The sequence below is a fragment of the Schistocerca serialis genome, chromosome 9, assembly GCF_023864345.2.
Source record: "Schistocerca serialis cubense isolate TAMUIC-IGC-003099 chromosome 9, iqSchSeri2.2, whole genome shotgun sequence".
In the NCBI taxonomy this organism is placed as follows: Eukaryota; Metazoa; Arthropoda; class Insecta; order Orthoptera; family Acrididae; genus Schistocerca; species Schistocerca serialis.
In genome coordinates this window covers 207003729-207024390 of record NC_064646.1, presented here as the reverse complement: position 1 = coordinate 207024390, position 20662 = coordinate 207003729, and the positions used below count along the sequence as shown (strand labels likewise).

General features: G+C 41.3%; 1 protein-coding gene across 1 annotated transcript in view; it reads right to left on the bottom strand.

The window, feature by feature from the left end:
• LOC126419471 (odorant receptor 43a-like) overlaps positions 1–20394 on the bottom strand; it is a 61954-nt gene extending 41560 nt beyond the window's left edge. The window contains exon 1 of the mRNA XM_050086659.1: positions 19574–20394. Within this exon, the coding sequence (XP_049942616.1) occupies positions 19574–20394 (821 nt within the window). The remainder of the gene's footprint in view (positions 1–19573) is intronic.
• Positions 20395–20662: the final 268 nt, after the last annotated feature.

Below are 20662 nucleotides of genomic sequence, written 5' to 3'. Positions count from 1 at the left end.
GCTGTAAATATTCATCATGAAGCCATATAAATATTACTTTTGTTAGTTAGTTGTTTGTAAGTGTTGTATATTTGTACTGTTGACACGTTCCACATCAGAGCGTTTATCGTGAATTAGACAGTTGGAACAAATAACTAAACAACCAATTAAAAGATTTTGATCGGTCATTAACGATCACTCTCGCAAAGGTGATTTACTGTGTAGCACCTACTGGTCGTAACACCGCCGCAGCACAGCCTGTCTTTAAAATATTTTGAGGTCCATTCATCAGTGTTATATGTACAAGCGAATACAAGAAAACTGTATCAGTACTGTTATTCTGATCAAATTTTGAATCCAAGTCGAAGAGCTATTGCCAGTTAACTGGACAAGGAGGCGTGAAGCAATGTTATTGAAAGAGGAGAGGTTGGAGGAGGAAGTAGAGGTTGGAGGAGTAGAGGTTGTAGGAGTAGAAGCATTGTTAACGTCTTTCGGAGCTTACAGATGAGAAAAATGTTAATTACAATTAGAGAAAGATGATTTAATCATTTTTACGTACTCGCACGTCGAAGGAGTTAAAGTCTAGGCTGTGAATGAAGGAATTTAATTTCATATCGTGAGAACTAGTAAAGAAATACAAGATTACGGGACAAGACTGTAATACTCATAAAAGGACAATGGAAACCAACTGATGTATTTCAGTGTCAAAAGGAATATCGTGGCCTACAATAAATTTACAGAACGGCTTTCTTGTGTTCCCTTAGGTTAAAGCCTTGCTTTATGTTTTAACTATGCAACCTATTCCTGTTTCAACACATTTCTCATCCTTTTTTTCGTATACGAGTATTTCAACTGACTTGCTGCCTATGGAGGATAATCTTATTAGAGGGACGAACAGCAAAGCACTGTGAGCCTAATTCCGCCGTTTTGTCGTAGAAAGGAGAGAATCTACGCCAAAGAGAGGCCATGCATGTGCTAAGCTTTCTGCTTCATCGGAAGTGGACTGAGAAAAAATATGTTTAATACTAACAACGGACATTACATTTTCCCTATGGTAATTACAGAACGAAGTTACACCTAACGATATGACATTGGTAATATCCATGTGTGAAATTAACAGTTAAATTCAAGCTACTGAGGCAGATGCAATTCATTTTAAGCTCTTAGGGAGATGTCCACCACATGAACCACGAACGTTTCCTGACTCTGGTGCCTTAAATGCCTCAACAGTACAGACAACCTTAACGTAGTTACGGAGGAGGAGGCCTAAATAACTTAAAAGAGGATCAGGAGACTTTTCAGAAGTTGTAGGCTCAACAGTCCAGATCAGGGTGTCCAAACCGCAGCTAGCGTACCGCATGCAGCCCGAAGCAAGTATCAATGTCCTCCTGAAGTGAGTACCTCTCACACGATTGGTAGAAAAAGTTACATATACTAGAGGTTGAAAATACCGCTTCAGTTGTGAATTTATTTTATTATTACGACCGGCCTCGGGCTCTCTAAGCCTCTACTTACGGTAGCAAACCGGGCCTAGTACACGTCCACCGCGGTGCTCGGGGGCCACATCACAGTTGCGACACCGGAGGATGGGATCATGACGGCCCGAAACCGTTCGTGATAATAAAAGAAATTTACGACTGAAGCGGTATTTTCCACCTATAGTATAATGCTCAGTTGCGGATGTTCGTCCAAGAGGATTGTTTAGAGCTATATATAGATTTATGAATGAAATTTCGTATATCAATTGTCAAATTCATTCCATCTTGCATTTTTAGAATAAACAATCATAAATTAATAAATACTGAATTATTAAAAGTGTTAACTATATGTCTCTGACCATCTCTCTTTTTCTCTCTCTCTCCCTCTCTCTCTCTCTCTCTCTCTCTCTCTCTCTCTCTCTCTGTGTGTGTGTGTGTGTGTGTGTGTGTGTGTGTGTGTGTGTTTGTGTTTGTTTAGTGTATTATACTTCGTCAAAAAATGCTTGTCTTCTTCCAGTGTGGCCAAGGAAAGCTAAAATTTTGAACACCCCTGCTCTAGTGATTAACTTATTTGTTCTTATTACTTTAACATGCATGACCTTCTTATGTGGGTACTGATAACGGTCAAAGGGAAGTAAAAACGATATTATTTATATTTTCCAAGATCATGAAACTCTACTGTAAGTCTTAAGAAGGATGGTATCCTCACGGGTAAAATATCCTGGAACTAAACTAGTCTCTTAATCAGGCAGGGAAAACAGAAATTTTAAACAAGCCGCCACATAGTCAGAAGTCAACAGCAGTGGGTGGTGTCCACCGTTCCCGCTGTATGCCATCGCCTACACACGTTATTACTAAATATAGCAACGAGTAATTTAGTAACTTAATGTTTATTATATTACATGTTTCCCTGTATTATGTTTTACTCTAAAAAGACGATCCACATCAGATAAAAACAAGTCACCACTCATGAATAAAAGTGTTTTTACTCTATCAAGACCGTTCTATATAAAATTTTATTACTGTTCATTGTATTCGATGCTGTGCCCAATACGTTTACAATCGTAAGTATAAATTAGAAGAAAATTCCAAAACCCAAAATGGGTTTTCCCGGGATGTCACTGTGGAAGTACGCTTGTTGTCCAGTAAATTGGTGGGAAATCTAAGGCAGCACATTGTAATGTTAGTCAAAGTAGGTCACTTTTACTAATCATCGAATCCAGTATGGCCACTGGGTTTTCCCCTGACATCACTGTGGAAGTAGGGCTGTTATTTTAAGTACAGAATTCAAGTTGGTGCAGTGTCGATGTCGGTGCAATTAGGCTCTTATGCTACATACAGAATTCAAGATGGTTTTTCCGATGATGTCACTCCCTTGAGACAAAGGGAAACTGGAAAGGCTATTTATAGCTGTGAAGAAATTCTGGATTCTCCACGCCAATGTCACTCTTTAACGGACTGTCATCCTAAGTTTAAGTTCTTCAGGAAATTCAATATAAACTAAACCATACTCCGTCCGAACAGGCCTTGGAAGGCCCAACGGTACCGACCGGCCGCCGTGTTATCCTCAGATCACAGGCATCACAGGATGCGGATATGGAGGGACATGTGGTCAGCACACCGCTCTCCGGGCTGTATTGTTTACCTCACACGGGCTGAGTGCACCCCGCTTGCCAACAGCGCTCGGCAGACGGGATGGTCACCCATCCAAGTGTTAGCCCAGCCTGACAGCGCTTAACTTTGGTGATCTGACAGGAACAGTTGGTACCATTGACGCTAGGCCGTTGTTAAATTCAAAATATCCAACACATAAATAATACATCATCCTGTTACTGTAATTCAGATTCGCTGGTGTCACATACATCACTTCTTATACGCTGAGCCCTAGTGCTATGTTTAAACCATTCCTCTCTGATATCACAGTTTAGACAATGGCACGCTTAATTTGCATCTAACTTGCCGTAAGCCTACTCAGGCTATGTTTCAGCGATCTCTTTCTGGTGTTAAAGTTAAGTCAGTTCCTTCTTCTCACTAGAGTAACACCAGAGTTTAAACAATTTAGCCGAGGTACCTTACATTTCAAACCCAACAGCTAATTTTTCCTAATTTTAAAATGGCAGGAAATTTCAGAAAATTGCAAGAAATTCGACATCTACTCACCGTCAGTTTAAATGATTGGAAGGCCGCTGGTTGTCAGAAATATAGAGCATCATTTGATAGGAAGCCAGATGGTTATGAGAACTAGAGCACTTGGCTTAACTTCGAAACTGAATAGCACGCTGATTCAGCCTGCATGGTTGTCACTATCAACGTTTAGTAGAAATAGGGTTGGAACAATGTCATCTTCATTAGAACACAGACAACAAACGGGAGAGTCTCACTTGCACGCGTCGTGGAGCTTAGAGTCGTCCAAAACCAGTATTACATGGCTGCCAGGCATCGGGTGTGCCAGACGGCGAAATGCCGCCACCGCCGCCACAACCACTGCCAGAGACTATGCTGTGTCCTGTGACTCTCCACAGATATGAGCAAATTGCTGACAAAATCCTGGCGCCCAAGTGTCACAGAGCACATGATGCAGTGTTATACAGAGGACGTTTTCAACTACGAGTCTGGAGGAACCAGTGGCTCATCATACATTTAGGAACGATACCTGATTCGACGAAAATGTACATCAGTCAGAATAGAAGGCTGTAGTATTCATTATCAACACTTTTTATCGTATGTGGACAGCAAGAATAGCACACGTGTTGATCTGATTCCTATACAGTTTACATCGAATACAGCGATGATACTGAGTGAAACAAAATATTGGTATGTTTGCTGAGATGCACATCATTAATTGATTCACAAAATTCACTTAAACGGAACGCACAGAGCGGTATCCCAATGAAAAGAGCAGTAACCTCGAAGAAATGGGGCAATGCTCATCAGCCAGTTGGAGTTTTGGGAACAAAGTGGAACCGTTTATAAGAATTCAGACTACTCCATTTTACACGTAAATATTAATTCTATAACTACCTGGTTTCTGGCCTCTTGGTCGTCTGGAATACGACGCTGTTATCATTCGAATGTAGGAAATCTTTTTCCAGCTCCTGACCTATATTCAGCTAACTAGGTTATCTTATATGGAGTTCCACACGTTACAGTAGCTTATGAGAATGAAACTACTACCTTGTTCACCAAACACAACATCAGTTCTATGTGACACAAACTCTTTATACGTTTCTGAGGGTGTGTGACGAAATTTACATCCAATTTCTCTTCGGAAATTATAGTACATTCATATCACTCCAATAAAATGATAGCAAACTTTTAAACCTATACTCAGACGTCTGGGTTTCACATATGCGTGAGAAACGAGGCATGCAATTTCAACTAGTTTCAGCGTACACCAGTTACCCAATTTTTACTACCTTTTTATTTGTTGGGGAACAATATTTGTAGCAGAGTAGGTGGAAATTATAAGGTGTAATTCTAACATGTGATAGTGCTATCTTTTGAATTAAGATGTTCTCGTTTCTGTAAAAGGATCAAAATCACAGCAACTAGGAAACTGAGAATTCCTCACACGTGATTTAATGAATACTGGTGTTTATATAGAAATCAGATGTTTCCGCAGAATTTCTGAATAATAATCCGACGAATGCAGGGGTGTTTCCCTCAACAAAGTCCCTTATGTGGCATATACACTTGCCATAACCCCGATAAAATTTGAAATGAGCGCAGTTATTTAATTTTACAATTCAGATGAAAACGCTTCCTACTTTTTCCGGCGTAAGTACACAAGGTGAGAGTGCAGAAGACACAATGCAAACATGCTGGTGACGCTTTAACGCTATTTAACAGTCCTAGATTCGCGTCTGAAAGTCAATACAGCGTAACTCAGTTGGTCTGCAGGACACACAAAACTCCAGTGGTACCGCCCATAAGTGGAAGTAAACTGGTATTTAGGTGATTTTAAGCCATTCTTCACATATAATATAAGTATTTTACGAAGTACATAGCACATTCAACATCTCCAACGGATTTGTTATCCTACAGTCATCAGGGATTTAACATCAAGTGAACCTGTGTGATAATGAGCTCAATATTACAGCAAGGAAGATAAATATAGGTACCTTATGGATAGACCTAAAGAGAATAATTGCATGATATTGTGTTTCTTACAACCGTGGAAGTATTGCGGTAGAGATGAGCTATTTGTGATTTCGTTTATTCAACATATTTTCTAAGATCAAAGTGTGATGACAAGTGTCACAGATTTGTGGTGGAACATACAGGGGATAGACAAAATAAAATGTGAGCACACTGTACTTACTTGGGATTGGTTTATTAATAAGTGGTTGTACCAATATTTGCCCGTAAACCAGCTGCGGTTCTTGTTGGAATACGGGCATATAACGATTGTATAGTCTCCAGTGGAATGTTACGCCACTCTTCGATCAGAAACTCTTCAAAATTCTATAGTGACTAGGGAGCCGGAAATCTGCACTGTAAAGTGCGTTCCAATACCGCCCACAAGGTTTCGGTAACGTTGAAGGCCGAGAGCTGTGACGGCCAGGAAAGACGCTGCAGTTCAGTTGCATGCTCCTCATACCACGATTGTCCTGTCCTGGCTGTGTCAATAGGCGCATTATCGTCATTAAATATGGCGTCATTGTTGAGGAACAATATTTCATGGGGTGCACCTGATCACCTAAAATGTTCACATAATCATCGGCTGTAACACGGCCTTTGAGAGTAATGATGAGACCATCAGAATACCACGATAAGACTGCCCACACCATCCCATTTCCACTTGCATGCTTAACCGTTGGAATCAAGCAGTCAGGATTGTAGGCTTCTTTTGGGATTCTCCAGACGTAAACCCGGCCCGTTGTTGGAATTAAGGGAAACGTTGACTCGTCGGACCTTATGACATGTGTTCACTGATCAGCCGTCCAGGATTTATACTCCTGACACAAAGTTTTACGCTTCTTTGCGCTGGTTGTCGTCACTGATGGTTTCGGTATAGCAGCTCGTCCATGAATATTCGCTTTACGGAGTCCTCGGTGGACAGCGTCGGTAGACATGGGGTCTCGAAGATGGCTACGCAGTCATTTTAGCGGCCGTAGTTTTGTGTTGGTTTGACATAATTCGTGTTAGCGTACGATGATATCTGTAATTTAGTTTTGATTTGCGCCAACTATTACGTCCACACGATGATGTATTTCCTTTTGTGTAGGCTGTGATGACCATTGAAACAGTTGCTCTTGAAAGATATGTTGGCTGTCTTGGTTAATTATACTCCAGCTAATCGGGCCCCCACAATTTGCGCTCGTTGGAACTCTGTTAGGTCTTCCACTGCACGTCGACGTCGGCCTCTGAATGAAAATACGAAGTGTGCACTACTCGTAAACAACCTGACCTGATGCCTAGTCCGTACTGAACACGCACATTCCAGCGCGACACGAGTCTTACATACGTTGTTGACCGTTAAACAGAATCATACCATTACTACCACTGTTCACATTATTTTGCCTATCTCCTGTAGATGGTTACACAGCTCAGACATTCAGAAGCGTCACAGAAAAGAGCGTTGAGTTAGTTGTCGCACATATACATTGCTTGTTTCCACAGGTTTCTAAATCATTTATGATGAGTGCATGTGTAATTTCTTCAAAAACATGCTTGCATTGAAATTATTTTGCTGGCCAAGGTTGCGAAGTATACCAGATTATATGGAGAAGATTTTTTTAGAAGTGTAAAAAAGTATTTCACAGTAGAACCTTCCCTTCGTTTAGAGACAACTGCATCACCCTATGGCAAATAACGCACGGTTAACGTAGCTCAAGTACCATGCCTGTATGTATTAGACTCCCATCACAGCGAAGGATATACACGCTCAAACCAAGGTACCACAGTTTAACTTTTCTACCACACCAACTCATCCTGTTGGAAGACAGCACAGTTCGTTACACTAGACTGCGAATGTCCATCATTTCAACATACATCAACGACGGACGTAGAGATCACATAGTGTCAAAGGATTTGTAAATCATTTGTGATGAACTTGAACTTGCATTAGCCTGCAGTTGCACGACTGAGTCTTATATCACAGTCAGTTATAAAGTTAGTGCTTAAAATAGCTTAGTCCTTAAAAGATGTGTGGTCATTGTGACTGAGCTAGCAGAGTAATAGTGCTGCTACATTCATTCCATAGATTCAAGCAGATGGTCCACTGTGGTACAGATGAATACTCTTTTGGAGGGTGATAGCATTATTTTTAACTAACAGTGAATTTCGCGGTAGGTGTGCCTTAGTGCAGTTGAGATTTCAGATGGATGATCACGAAACGTAAACTCCTATTATCCTTCCCACAAAAACGAATGTATTCTAATGCGCAGTCTAGCAATGCGTTTTCAAACGATTCCTCACATAACGAACATTTTATCTTAGACGTAAGACATGAAACGTCTCCAGTGGATTTTCAAATGCAACATCCCCAGTGGATTTTCAAATGCAACATCCCCAGTGGATTTTCAACCACTACTCGACCCCAAGAGTCCAGCCTTCCTTCGCTTCAAGGACATAATGGAGCAACATCCAGGATTTTTCCAGGAAAGCTCTATGGTACATTGGAGTAGAATACACTGAATTTCTGGCATGTTATTTACGTGTAACATTGCAACACAATAAAACCTCTGCAGATGCTGAATGTCCTATGTACAACATAAAACACTTACAATTTATGTGAGGAATCACTTAACATCCCCTGAATACTAGCTCACTTTGTTTTTATAGGTGCGATGACTGGAATTTTGTGGGCGCTGTAGACAAACTGACTAATTATCTGATGATTTTACTTTAAAATATCGACCTAAGGACTGCTGGATGGCGTTAAAGCTTCATCAGCATCTTTGCATTGGGTCTTCTGCTGTCTCACCTTGTCTGCATACGTCGGATGGGCCAGGAAGCGTTTTCATCTCAATTGCAAAAATATTGAAAGTCCTTATATAACCGCACTCTTTTCAAATTTTACTGGGGCTCTAGCTACCATACTTTCCACGCAAGCCCTTTTCTTGTGGTAGGAACCCCTGCCTTCGTCTGATTATTATTTGGAATATTGTGGAAACATCTGATTCCTACACAGGGTGAACAATAATAAAATTGAAAAACTGTAGTGACGGATTCCTGACAGGAAATGGAGAAGAAGAGGTCCTATAAACGCGTAGACGGCGCGTGTACAAAGACAATAAATCTTCCCGGAACACAGTGCATAGCTCCAGCTTATCCACGTCACAACAAATGTTCAAAATGGCTTCCACTGGATTACAGGTGATAGGCATAGTAGCGGTTGCCATGCAGGATACACATAACTGACCTTATGCTTACACCATATTGGCGGGTCACATGAGTGGCAGCTTGTAAGATGGTTCTTCACAATATCCTGTGGAACCCAGTCCACCAAATCTTGTGTACGCACAGTTCACCATCTTCCTGCATTATCGTCTGTCTGAAAGCACCCATGATCACATAAACGCCCAAACATAAACTGCGGATCACTCTGCTGCTTGCAGCACGCTACGTCAGGTACATACCCTGCAACACACGAAGGACACACGGTACTTGGTCAGAGAACTGTCATTCGTCAGCACCATCAAGCATGGCAACGATGCATTTCTGGACAAATGTTCATAGAACCTTTTTTCCTGCATTTCCAGAGAGGAATCAGTCCCAGCAGTTTGTCGGTTTTGTTGACGTTCATCCCGTACAAACAGCAGTATTCGTCGAAAAACATGTGAGGGTCTCTGTTTCCTAATTGTTGCTGTTTTGTGTCTGTAGCAGAAATGGGATCACTTTAACGTCATAACTGAATGGATAGTACTTTCAAACGTTAAAACTACACTTACTAATTACTGCATGTTCTGCTAGTATGCTGTTCACCATTAAATACAAAAGTAGCTGAAACCGGGTAACTGGGATGCTCTGAAACTAGTTGAAACTGTTGCCCCGTTTCTTACTTACATGTGAGGCCCAGATGTCTGAGCATAGGTTGAAAGGTTGACTGAGTGATGTGAATGTCCTACAACCTCCGAAATGGTTATACGAGGGCTGTCCAGAAAGTAAGTTCCGATCTGTCGCGAAATGGAAACCACAGTGAAAACGAGAAACGTTTTACTTGCAACAGTGAGGTACACCTTCCACCTCCTTCTCTACATAGTTGCCGCTCCCACTTCAAACGTTGCCGTAATATTGTATCAAATTTCCAATATCCTCGTCACAGAAAGCAGCCGCCTGTGCTTTCGGCCAGTTATCTGCACTGGTCTCCAGCTCATTGTCTGTGAAAAAATTTTGTCTTCATAGCCAGCGGTTCTTGTGAGCAGAGATGAGACTCAGGGGGAGCCAATTACGGACTGTACTGTGGGTGTTCAAACACTTCTCATCAGAAACGCTGCAGCAGCGTCTTCATTGCCCCTGCAGTGCGCGGCCGAGAATTGGCACGAAGGAGTAACTGCTCAACAATTGTGTTATGTGGGCTGCATGACACAGCGAAATCTGACCACGCTCTCGTACGTGGCGGGAGACGCTATTCCGTACGCATATTTACGTGTTCACTGGTCACTCAAAACTGAAAAGAGCGACGGGCATACCAGAGACACTGCCGGTTTTTCCCAGTTGTTTCCATTTCCCGGCCGATCGGATCTTACTTTCTGGACAACCCTCGTATACCTCCGGAAACCTATAACGGGCTCGTGTCACGTAGAACTAATGTTATATTTGGTGTACAAGGCAGTAGTTTCATTCTCTTAAGCGACCATACTGTGTAGTACTCTGTGTAAGAGAACCTTGGTTAGGTAAATACAGGAAACAGATTTCCTACATTCGCATGTTAACAGCGTCGCATTCTTGACGGCTAAGAGGTCAGAAACCTGGCAGTTATAAAATTAATGTTTAAGTGCAAAATCATGTATCCTTTGGCATACATCCGAATGTTGTTTCAGCTTATAAAGCGCAACGGCTGTGTAGGGCGCAATAGACGAGCATCTGCCTGCATTCAAAACTGTATGCTGCGGCGCCAGCTGCTCGATGCTCTGTAATTAATAGTATAACACTGCAAGGAATGAAATAAAATGAGAAAAATATAGCAGCAAAGGCAATCGAATCTGACGAATGGTCAGTTAGTGCAAAACACCAATGGGCTATTGAACCACTTCATTAATCAGTGTTCGTAAACTCCTCATACTCTATTTGTATATCGTTAGAGAGCGTTTTACCTTTTCCTACGGCTCATTCAGTCGAAATATTCTAGGAACTTGAAAGGGCTGTCAACCTGCCTCTAATCGCACAGTTTTATTTTATCTAGAGTTTTTGTCAACTGATTCAATACCAGTATTTGAGATCAACAAACATCTTTTGAATTCAGTAACCTGTGGCATGTGAATAACTTCAGATTAAACATTTGTTCAGAAAATGACCTGCCCTTCCTACAACCGCCTTGCTATTCACCTACATCGCTCTCCAGTGTTGGTTCTACTCTATTTAGTATAATATTGTGTAATGTATTATTTGGAACTGGCTGGAAAGAAATTCCTCTGTAGTTGCTAACGTTTGTTAGTACTAGTTGTACTGGATGTATGAAGGCCACCTTACCCTTTCCTGGGAGTGCTTCTGTTTTCAAGATTTTCTGGAAGGTTAATTTTAGTCCATGTCTTTCTTTAGGTAGACACCATTTCAAAATTTCTGCTGTAGTAGAGTCTTATACACATGCTTCATAAGGTTTTAATATCTTCTTCAATTTCTTTGGTAGCTGGTGGTAAATTTTCTTCTAGCTTTTCATATGTAAGTGTGTGCTTATGAATTGAAACTGGGCAGTTATAAAGCTGATCAAAATATTTTGCAAGTATTCCGAAATTTCTAGTTTCATGTGAGCCACATCGGTCAAACTCGTGCCATGCTATTCTTAAATCTTTCTCTCTCCTCCAAAGATGTAACATAAAATTGCCCCTTTAGAAGATTATAACAGGCCACCAACAGGAAACACATTGCTGCTAAATTTCCTTGTATGTTTGCTTCTTTTACCGTCATCTATCCTATAGCTATACCTACAAGGGTAGTATTTATAACTAATTTTAATATATTAGTTTTATATGTATAAATAGAACTGTTTATATGTATTTATATTTTGTAACTAATAGTTTGAGGTCCGCAGCTCGTGGTCGTGCGGTAGCGTTCTCGCTTACCGCGCCCGGGCTCAGGGGTTCGATTCCCGGCGGGGTTAGGGATTTTCTCTGCCTCGTGATGACTGGGTGTTGTGTGATGTCCATAGGTTAGTTAGGTTTAAGTAGTTCTAAGTTCTAGGGGACTGATGAGCATAGATGTTAAGTCGCATAGTGCTCAGAGCCATTTGAACCATTTTTTGAACTAATAGTTCATTATTTTGAGAAATAAAATGATATTAAAAGAAAGATTGATAACAGAATGAGTAGAACAACAGCTTACATGAATAGAACTTCAGTCTGAGATGATTGTAGCATGGATGACTGTCATTTCAGCACTCGACACTGATTTGTAGCTATCGTGGAGAAAGGGCAACAAAATACGTTTTCGTCCATTTTATTTGCATACTATCATGCATTCGAAGAGAATTAGTATAATTCTATTGCGGTTTCCGGCTCGCATGCAAAGAGAAAAAGCGTAATTTTAGTGTCGTTTTGGTTTGCATTAAAAAAGGAATGGCAAAATTTTAGTGCAGTATTTTCAGTATGATGTATCTCATTAGCACATAATAACCAGCCATTACTGCACGGTAGCGACAACCGTACAGGCTCCACTAGTCGGCTAATCAGTTTTGAACTTGGGCCAAGAGCTGTTGTTCTGACAACCAACTGTCCCCCCATCAAGTGTTACTCTTAGTTATGACTCCCAGTGAGCTTGCCACTATTTAAACTTAGGGTGAGTACATCAAAATTTCTTGCCAGTTTGAACTCAGGGCAAGTAATATCGTGAATTTTCCTGCAATTTTCAACATAGGAAAATTTAACTCCTGATTTAGAAATTTAAGGTAGCTGGGTCAAATTGTTTAAACTGTGATGTGAAACTGGTGAGAGTGGGGAGGAGGGGGATATTGTCTAAACCTTAACGTCAGAGAGATATTATTTAAACAAACCACTACTAGACCTAAGATAAGTTACAACCAAATTTTAGGTGAAATTGTTTAAACTGTGATCTCGCAGGGGACCTGTTTACATGTAGCACTAGGCGTTAATTAGGAAAGTGATATGTGTGACATCAGGAAATTTGAACTGAAATAACACAATGCCCTGTGATATATATGTTGGCCATTTTCAATTTTCTGCCAAACGTAAATTTAGGATGATGTCTGTTTCAGTGGTGACATCAGAGGGGAAAAATTAGGAATTGTATAAGTGACTTGCCTGCTATAAATACCGTCTACAGGATTGAGCACTCTTTAGCAAACATGTTAAAGACACATTAAGTTCGTCACCAGATTGATTACTTCCTTTTGTCCCTGCCAGACCGTCATCTTTTGTCAATTGTCAAGCGTGGACCCTCAGGAGAAACAAACATCCTTTATCTCACGTGAGTGACGTCAGGGGAAAATATTTCACACCAAGATTCCGACGACATAACCACAGGAAAATGACGGCTGCATTCCATCTATGAGTTGGTGCGGCTGACCGTCATTTCAGCATTCAACACTGGTACGTAGTTATCATGGAGAATACGCTAAAAACGTTTCTCCGTTTTATTTACATACCAGCACGCATTCACAAGAAGGCAGTGGACTGCCTTATAGATAGAAAAACGGAGACTGCTTGTAGAGACAACTGTCATCTGACACAGTGTGGCCGAGCGGTTCTAGGCGCTTCAGTCTATCGCTACGGTCGCAGGTTCGAATCCTGCCTCGGGCATGGATGTGTGTGATGTCCTTAGGTTAGTTAGGTTTGAGTAGTTCTAAGTTCTAGGGGACTGATGACCTCAGATGTTAAGTCCCATAGTGCTCAGAGCTATTTGAACCATTTTTTGTCATCTGACAAGGACTTTCTTCGGTGCAGCACATAATGCATGCAACTTGAGAAGCCAACTACCGCTACACATATCCGTTTTCTTCCAAAATTTGAATGAGTATGATGCTCATTTCATAGTTGGGCACTTGGCTGACTTCGTCTTGAAAAATGACTAAGTCAGTGCCCTGATTCAAAGAATTGAAAAACACACATCTCATTCAACTGAATCACCAACAACATTACATTCCGCTTCCTGGATTCAAATGGTTCAAATGGCTCTGAGCACTATGGGACTTAATTTCTGAGGTCATCAGTCCTCTAGAACTTGGAACTACTTAAACCTAACTAACTTAAGGACATCACACACATCCATGCGGGATGTTTCTATTTCGTAAATCACACTGTTTACTAAACGGGCGCGCGTAAAATTCCCAAGTTAGCTCTATTAAAACGCACATTTCCTCCATTGCTCATATGCTAGTCACATTGTTCTATATGTCATATGTTTTCATATGTAAGCGTGTGCTTATGAATTGAAACTGGGCAGTTATAAAGCTGATCAAAATATTTTGCAAGTATTCCGGTTCGCGGGGCTCTCGTCGCCGGAGGTTCGAGTCCTCCCTCGAGCATGGATGTGAATGTTGTACTTGGCGTACGTAAGTCTTAGTTTAAGTTATATTAAGAAGTGTGTAAGCTTAGGGACCGATGACCTCAGCAGTTTGGTCCCATAGTACTTACCACAAATATCCAATTTTCATTGCCTGTTGAAAGGTTTCGATTGTTGTCTGTTGAATAGTTCACCGAATTAGGTGAAATCAAGAATGTGGCAGTGAACTGTGGTGTAGGATACGTCATTGAGGCAGAACCACCATATCCCAAAAGCTCACATGATGCACACCGGGGTTTGTCGCTGGGTCCAGAGCGACTAGTTCGAGCAGTAGTTCTGTGCCCAAGATGATTACAACGCAGGGGGATAAACAGAGAAACGTCCAGCAATGCGTCAGTTTGGGTGTGGATCTGATTACAGTCACCCACGCTATATCCTTCAAGCAGTCACAATGGTTTAAGGACTATAATGATGTTAACACTGACATGAGGGCTCACAAGATGTGTAACTTTAAAAAGACGTTTCTTATCTCAAGAACACAGCAGTTTTTGGCAGACAATGGCTAATCTAATTAACCACTGTGAAAATCAAATATTTTATTGCTGGAAGAGGAATAATGGGCAAGGGATTATACCACCAGTCCAAATTTTGGAGATGACTGAGATAATGACATGATTTACAAAATCTGTTCATGTTGCTATATGTTTATTTGACCTACCGACACTCCCAATGTGCCGCTTTTAGTACTAAATGTGAAAACTCATTTTGTCGACCAGTAGTCACCTTACATAGGTACGGGGACGCTCATTTATTGGGTGAATGGTTGTAATCCATTAGAATTAATAAGGTGCCACGATGACAGATTTGATATGTCTGGGTATATGCCCGGTAATCGTTATGGCAGAATATTACTATATATTATAACATAATCTTACTGTTTGCAAGCATTATGCCATTAGAAATACCAGCCTAATGAAAGATGTGACAGGCACACGTATTGTGGAATTCGTGGGCTTTGGGTCTGAAATCAATGTGTACCATATAGCTAGATCCCTTCCTAAGACAGGCAATGGGTCTGCATCGTGAGGCCTCAATGGCTCTAAGAACTGATGAATAAAAGTGCCTGCTCTGTGTAATTGGGTTGTACTCCACCTCAGTCTTCACAATGGTGAACCAAACTGGTATTTGATCACAGGACCATAAGGTCACACACTGTACCGCAAATGAAGATCGTTCTCTCATGCCACGACAACAAACGATTCATTTGTGAGGATGGAATCGGGTACCTCATGTACTCACACTATTCACGTAGGAGATAGTGAGAGAGTGGATGTACTTATTTGTAAAAATTATATATGTATGTGAGTGAAGAGGAAATGGAGTGGACTGTTTGACATATTGTAAATAAATGTGTGATTGAGTTGACCGCACACTATTTGTATATACATCGAATATGTATACTATGTGCACATCTGCGCTGATTGCACACTTTATGGGTGTGCATATACAACGCGCGCCGGCACACGCGCGCGCTCGTGCGCGTCCGTGTGTGTGTGTGTGTGTGTGTGTGTGTGTGTGTGTGTGTGTGTGTGTGTTTGTGTGTTTAGTATGGTTTCTTCATCTTCTGTTAGTCATCTCTGCCAGTATTACTATTATATCTCATTCTCCATGGGAAAAAACCTTTATTATCAAATGGTATCAAAGAAGGATGTTGTAACATGACAACAGCTCCATTAAAGAATGATAACTGTGTTAAAAAAAGTGTCTCCTGAAAAACAAGGACGCAAAAAGCGAAGCTGCGTATATACGTAAGCTTCTAGTCATTATTATTCAAGTGTCTCAGGACATATTGCTACGAAATTCTGATAGTAAAAGATGTTCAAAAACTTCATATATATACGCTGTACCTCTTACATTGTATCCAAGAACATTTTGTACTAAAATATTGCTACCGAAGAAAATATTGTGATAAGACAGAGACAAAATTTCACCCTTTTTCCTTGTTATAACTTACAAACCATACCTTCAAACCTAAAACTCAATCACATTGGCACGTAAATGTAAAAAGCCGTTCTACTGAATAAAATGTGTATAAATTTTAGCCACATGTCATGTGTTTGTGCAGGGTAGAAGTGATGATAAGATGAGGTACTGAATACAAGTGACGAAACTCACACAATAAAAAGGAGAGTAGGGGGAAGGATGGGGAAGGGGGAGGGAAGGAGGAGAACTGTGGAACACTTAACCTGGATTGGAGGATAAATATGGCAACCCTATGGGCTGCGCTAATTCCTACAGCCAATAAAAACTCTCATTTGTGGATTTTCTGTCACTTTTCTGGCACCCAATTGTATGAGTAGGAGTAAGCGGATGAGGAGAGATGACTTTGACCCTTGACCATTGAAGAGATCAGGCAATAATTCAGACTGCACTGCAACTGATACTGTTCCACTATTAACAACTATGAATAACACAGTGAACACATTATCATAGACAAAATAGATACAAAATTAAAACCTGGAATAGTAGTACAACTTTATATACGTACTACCTCTGTAAATGATGAGGAGTTCGAAAAAAATTTACGAGATTTCTTAGATGGCTAAGCGAGACCAAAATGTACCAGTTTTGGGGTACTGAATTTCAATAGCAGGAAAGGAAGAGAAGGATAACTATAAGGAGAACATAGACTGGGAGAAATAAATGAAATAGGAAGCCGCCTAGCAGAATTTTTCGTACAGCATAGCGAAGAAAGAAGGCTGTAAACGTGGAAGAGACCTGGTGACAACGGAAGGCTTTGGGCAGATTACGTACCGCAAAGTAGCGCGACGCTGATATTAAATTGCAAAGTATTTCTACGGGCAGCTGTGGACTCCAAATTATTGGTTACGGGCTGTAGGTTAAAACCGAAGAAAACATACAGAGGAAGGAAATTAAAGGTAACTTACAAGAGTCGAAGATTACCGCGAATTTCTAAGATTGAATGAGGGGAAAGGAGTACTACAACAGCTGAATGGGTAGTTTCGAGAAATGAAACAATGAAAGCATCAGAGTATCGAATGGGCAAAAAGACAAGGCTCAGTAGAAATAGTGACTTTAAATAGCGAAAGAAGACGTGCATGCCGACGACGTTATTACAAAATGCGTGCAAACAGGGCCAATGTGCTGTTATTCTTTTCTGGACTGCGGAAGGACAAATATCGGAAGACGGCTATCGGAGAACGAGAATGCGTATGGGGCAGCTTGACCAGCTTGACCGTCGAAAACCACTTCTGAGGAAAGATCCGCCAACGGATGCTGCTGCTTTATGATGACGCACATCTCGATATCGCAAATGTCGTACTGCGTAAATTGCTACAATTCAAGTTGGAGACACTCGAACATCCATTCTATAATCCTGATCCCTCGCTATACGATTACCACAGTTTTAGTCCCTTGAAAAAGACCTTGAAGGGTCTAAAATTCTTGTCGACGAGGATGCACAGCGCGCAGCTACGGACTATTTCATACAGCAGGAAATGATGTTTTATCAAACGTTTATCTCCATCCTTTTGTGTTGGTAGAATGATTGCCTCAATGCTCGCGGTGATTTTGTGTGATTGGAAAATCGATTCTCGACTGTACGGCCTTCGAACGGAAACCTTTTAACGCCCCTTGTAGTGGGTACTTTCTGCACGGAAAACTGATGAAAAGATTATGGCGCTTAGCTGGAATTTCGCAGGAAACGAAGGAATGTATCTACGTCTGGCAATGCTAATTTAGATTTCCCTAATCAAATTAAGACTAACATCAGAGTTGTGTCTTTGAGAATGTTGCAGTGAATTTCCTGCCCCACGGTTCCGCAGTCCACACTTTTACTCCCATCTCTAATGACATTGTCCTCGACAGTAAATCCCATTCTGCCTTACTTCTGTAAGGACTACCACACTATTACGTTGATTGTTTACGAGATACCGTGCAAGCGTTTCGTAAGCGTGTTATTTGCAGATATACATCTGTTTCCCAGTATCCAAATACCTTGTCATCATTTGCCTCACCTGCAGCAGACTCATAGACCCAAGTGCATTTATATGGAGGTTGAAGTGCATTACTCTACAGTCACCGTAATTGTGTTTTAGCTTCCGCTCGTGACAAGAGCTCACTGGATTTCGCGATAACGCTCTTCAGATTGTACTTCATTAGGTTTGGTCATTAGAAGCCAGCAATGCCAAATTTTGTTGTAATACAACCACTTTGGCTTTAGAAATTGTAAAGGAACTAGAGACGCAGTTCTCATGTTGTAGTTGATAATGGAAGCAAGTCTAAAAATAAAAGTTGAGACACGATCGTAGGACTTGTAGACCTGGTAAAAGTGTCCATTAGTGTCGAATGGTGTAAGTTGTTGGAACTTCTGAGAATAATAGAGGTAATCTTTAGGGACATACAGGTAACACACAATATCTACAAGAGTCAAGAGAGAACAATACCAGTGGAATACCGCTCCTGTTGTTCAATCCATACATCGAAGAACAAATAACGGAAATAAAGAAAGGTTCAAGACTGGAATTAAAATGCAAAGTGAAAGAATTCAATAATAATATTTGCTGATGACATTGTTATCCTCCGCGAAAGTGAGGAAGAACCACTGGATTTAATGAATGGAATGAACAGTCCAAAGAGTACAGAATATACATTGAGAGTAAAATGAAGAAAGACGAAGGCAATGAGAGGTAACAGAAATGAGAGCAGCTATAAGCTTAACATCCTAACATCAGGATTGGTGATCACGAGGTAGATAAATTTCAGGAATTCTGCTACCCGGGCTGCAAATAGCCCATGACGGACTGAGCAATGAGGATACCAAAAGCATACTAGCACTGGCAAAAAGGGCATTCCTGGGCAGGAGAAGTCTTCTAGTATGAAATGTAAACCATAATTTGGCGAAAAAATTTCTGATAATATACATTTGGGTCACAGCGTCGTATGGTAGTGAATTATGGTCAGTGGGAAAACCGGAAAAGATGAAAATCGGAGCATTTGAAATGTGGTGCCACAGAAGAACGTTGAAAATTAGGTGGACTGGTAAGGTATGGAATGAGGAGGTTCTGCACAGAATCCCAGAGGAAAGGAATATTTGGAAAACACTGTCAAGCACAAGGGACAGGTGGTAGGACATCTTTTAATACATCACGGAATATCCTCCTTGTTACTAGACTGAACTATAGTGGGTAAAAACTGTGGGGGAAAATAGAGATTGGAATACATAGGGCAAATAATTGAAGACGTAGGTTGCAAGTGCTACTTTGAGATGAAGAGGTTGGCACAGCAGAGTAATTCAGAGACGGCTGCATCAAACGAAGCTGAAGATTGATGAGTCAAAAATCTTAAGACAATAAAAATAAAAATAGACTATACTGTTTCCCAGGGAATCAAGCATTGTCGTGTATGGTTTGGACTAACATCATTGTGCTCATCCAGTTTTGTGCGAAAGATATTACTCAAATTATTTAACGTACCTGAGTATATTCTGGTGACTCTCAATGCACTGACACAATTTTTCATACATTTTATCACTGCAACTATTCTCCGTCTGATCTGCCACGCAACTGATTCCTTTCTCTAGCTTTACTTCTATGTCCTCACGTTTGAGACTGGCTATGCGTATTGTGAGAATCTGCAGCTGCGAAGCTGTGAGGATCATGATGCTAACGAACAGTAAGTCCACACTGTTGCTGATTTGGGTGGTCCACGCCCCTATCACGCACTGTACGACGTACGATAGCTCGTAGAAGTTTGTGTTGTTGTCCCAGCCGTGCTGAGCGAATGGCAGGCGCCGTTCGTCTGGACGCGCAATTAAAGGCATCGGGAACCACAAAGGGTACTGCGACAACATTAAGAGCAGCAGTCCTATGGTGAGACGGGAGGCACGCCTTTGCGAGCCCTGCCTAATGTCAGCCAAGGCAGGGTCTGCCGAGCAGAATTCACTTTGCAGAGACACCAGCATCTCCACCCTTCGAGCCAGCGCGTAGTACTGTCTCCGACTGCGCATGAAGAAGGCCATCTTGACAGTACCGCAGCCGATGCTGAAGGTGCTGATGAATACCATCGTCGACTCATCCATGTCTCCCCAACAGAAGTAGAGGGCCAGTGTACTCTCTATAGCGTTCCAGACGCCAAGCACGAGCCCCAAAGCTCCGTACACCTCAAATATCCAGGAACCAGGTAGTGGCCACACACCACACAACCAAAGATGGCGGATGTTGAGCTTGAGGACTGACTGCCCGCTATCCGCCCAGGATAGAGGCAGTTCCATGCTCTCTGGTATTTCTCTCGCCATCTAGTTTGTCTAGTCCTGCTGATTACTATTGTTTCGATCCTAGCACGTTTAAATTAGGCGAACGTCTGAGAGCTACTCGGGGCCGCTCATCCTTTTTACAGCCACTGACACTGCAGTGACATTGTATATACATAAATGCCATCGCATCAAGTAAACGGCTTGTTAATGAGTATCAAGTTATAGAATAGTGCTGAACGTGGTAGTTCATTATGTAGCGTTTAGTGCATTTAGCCAACACTGACTTACATAATGTAATCAATGTAGCACG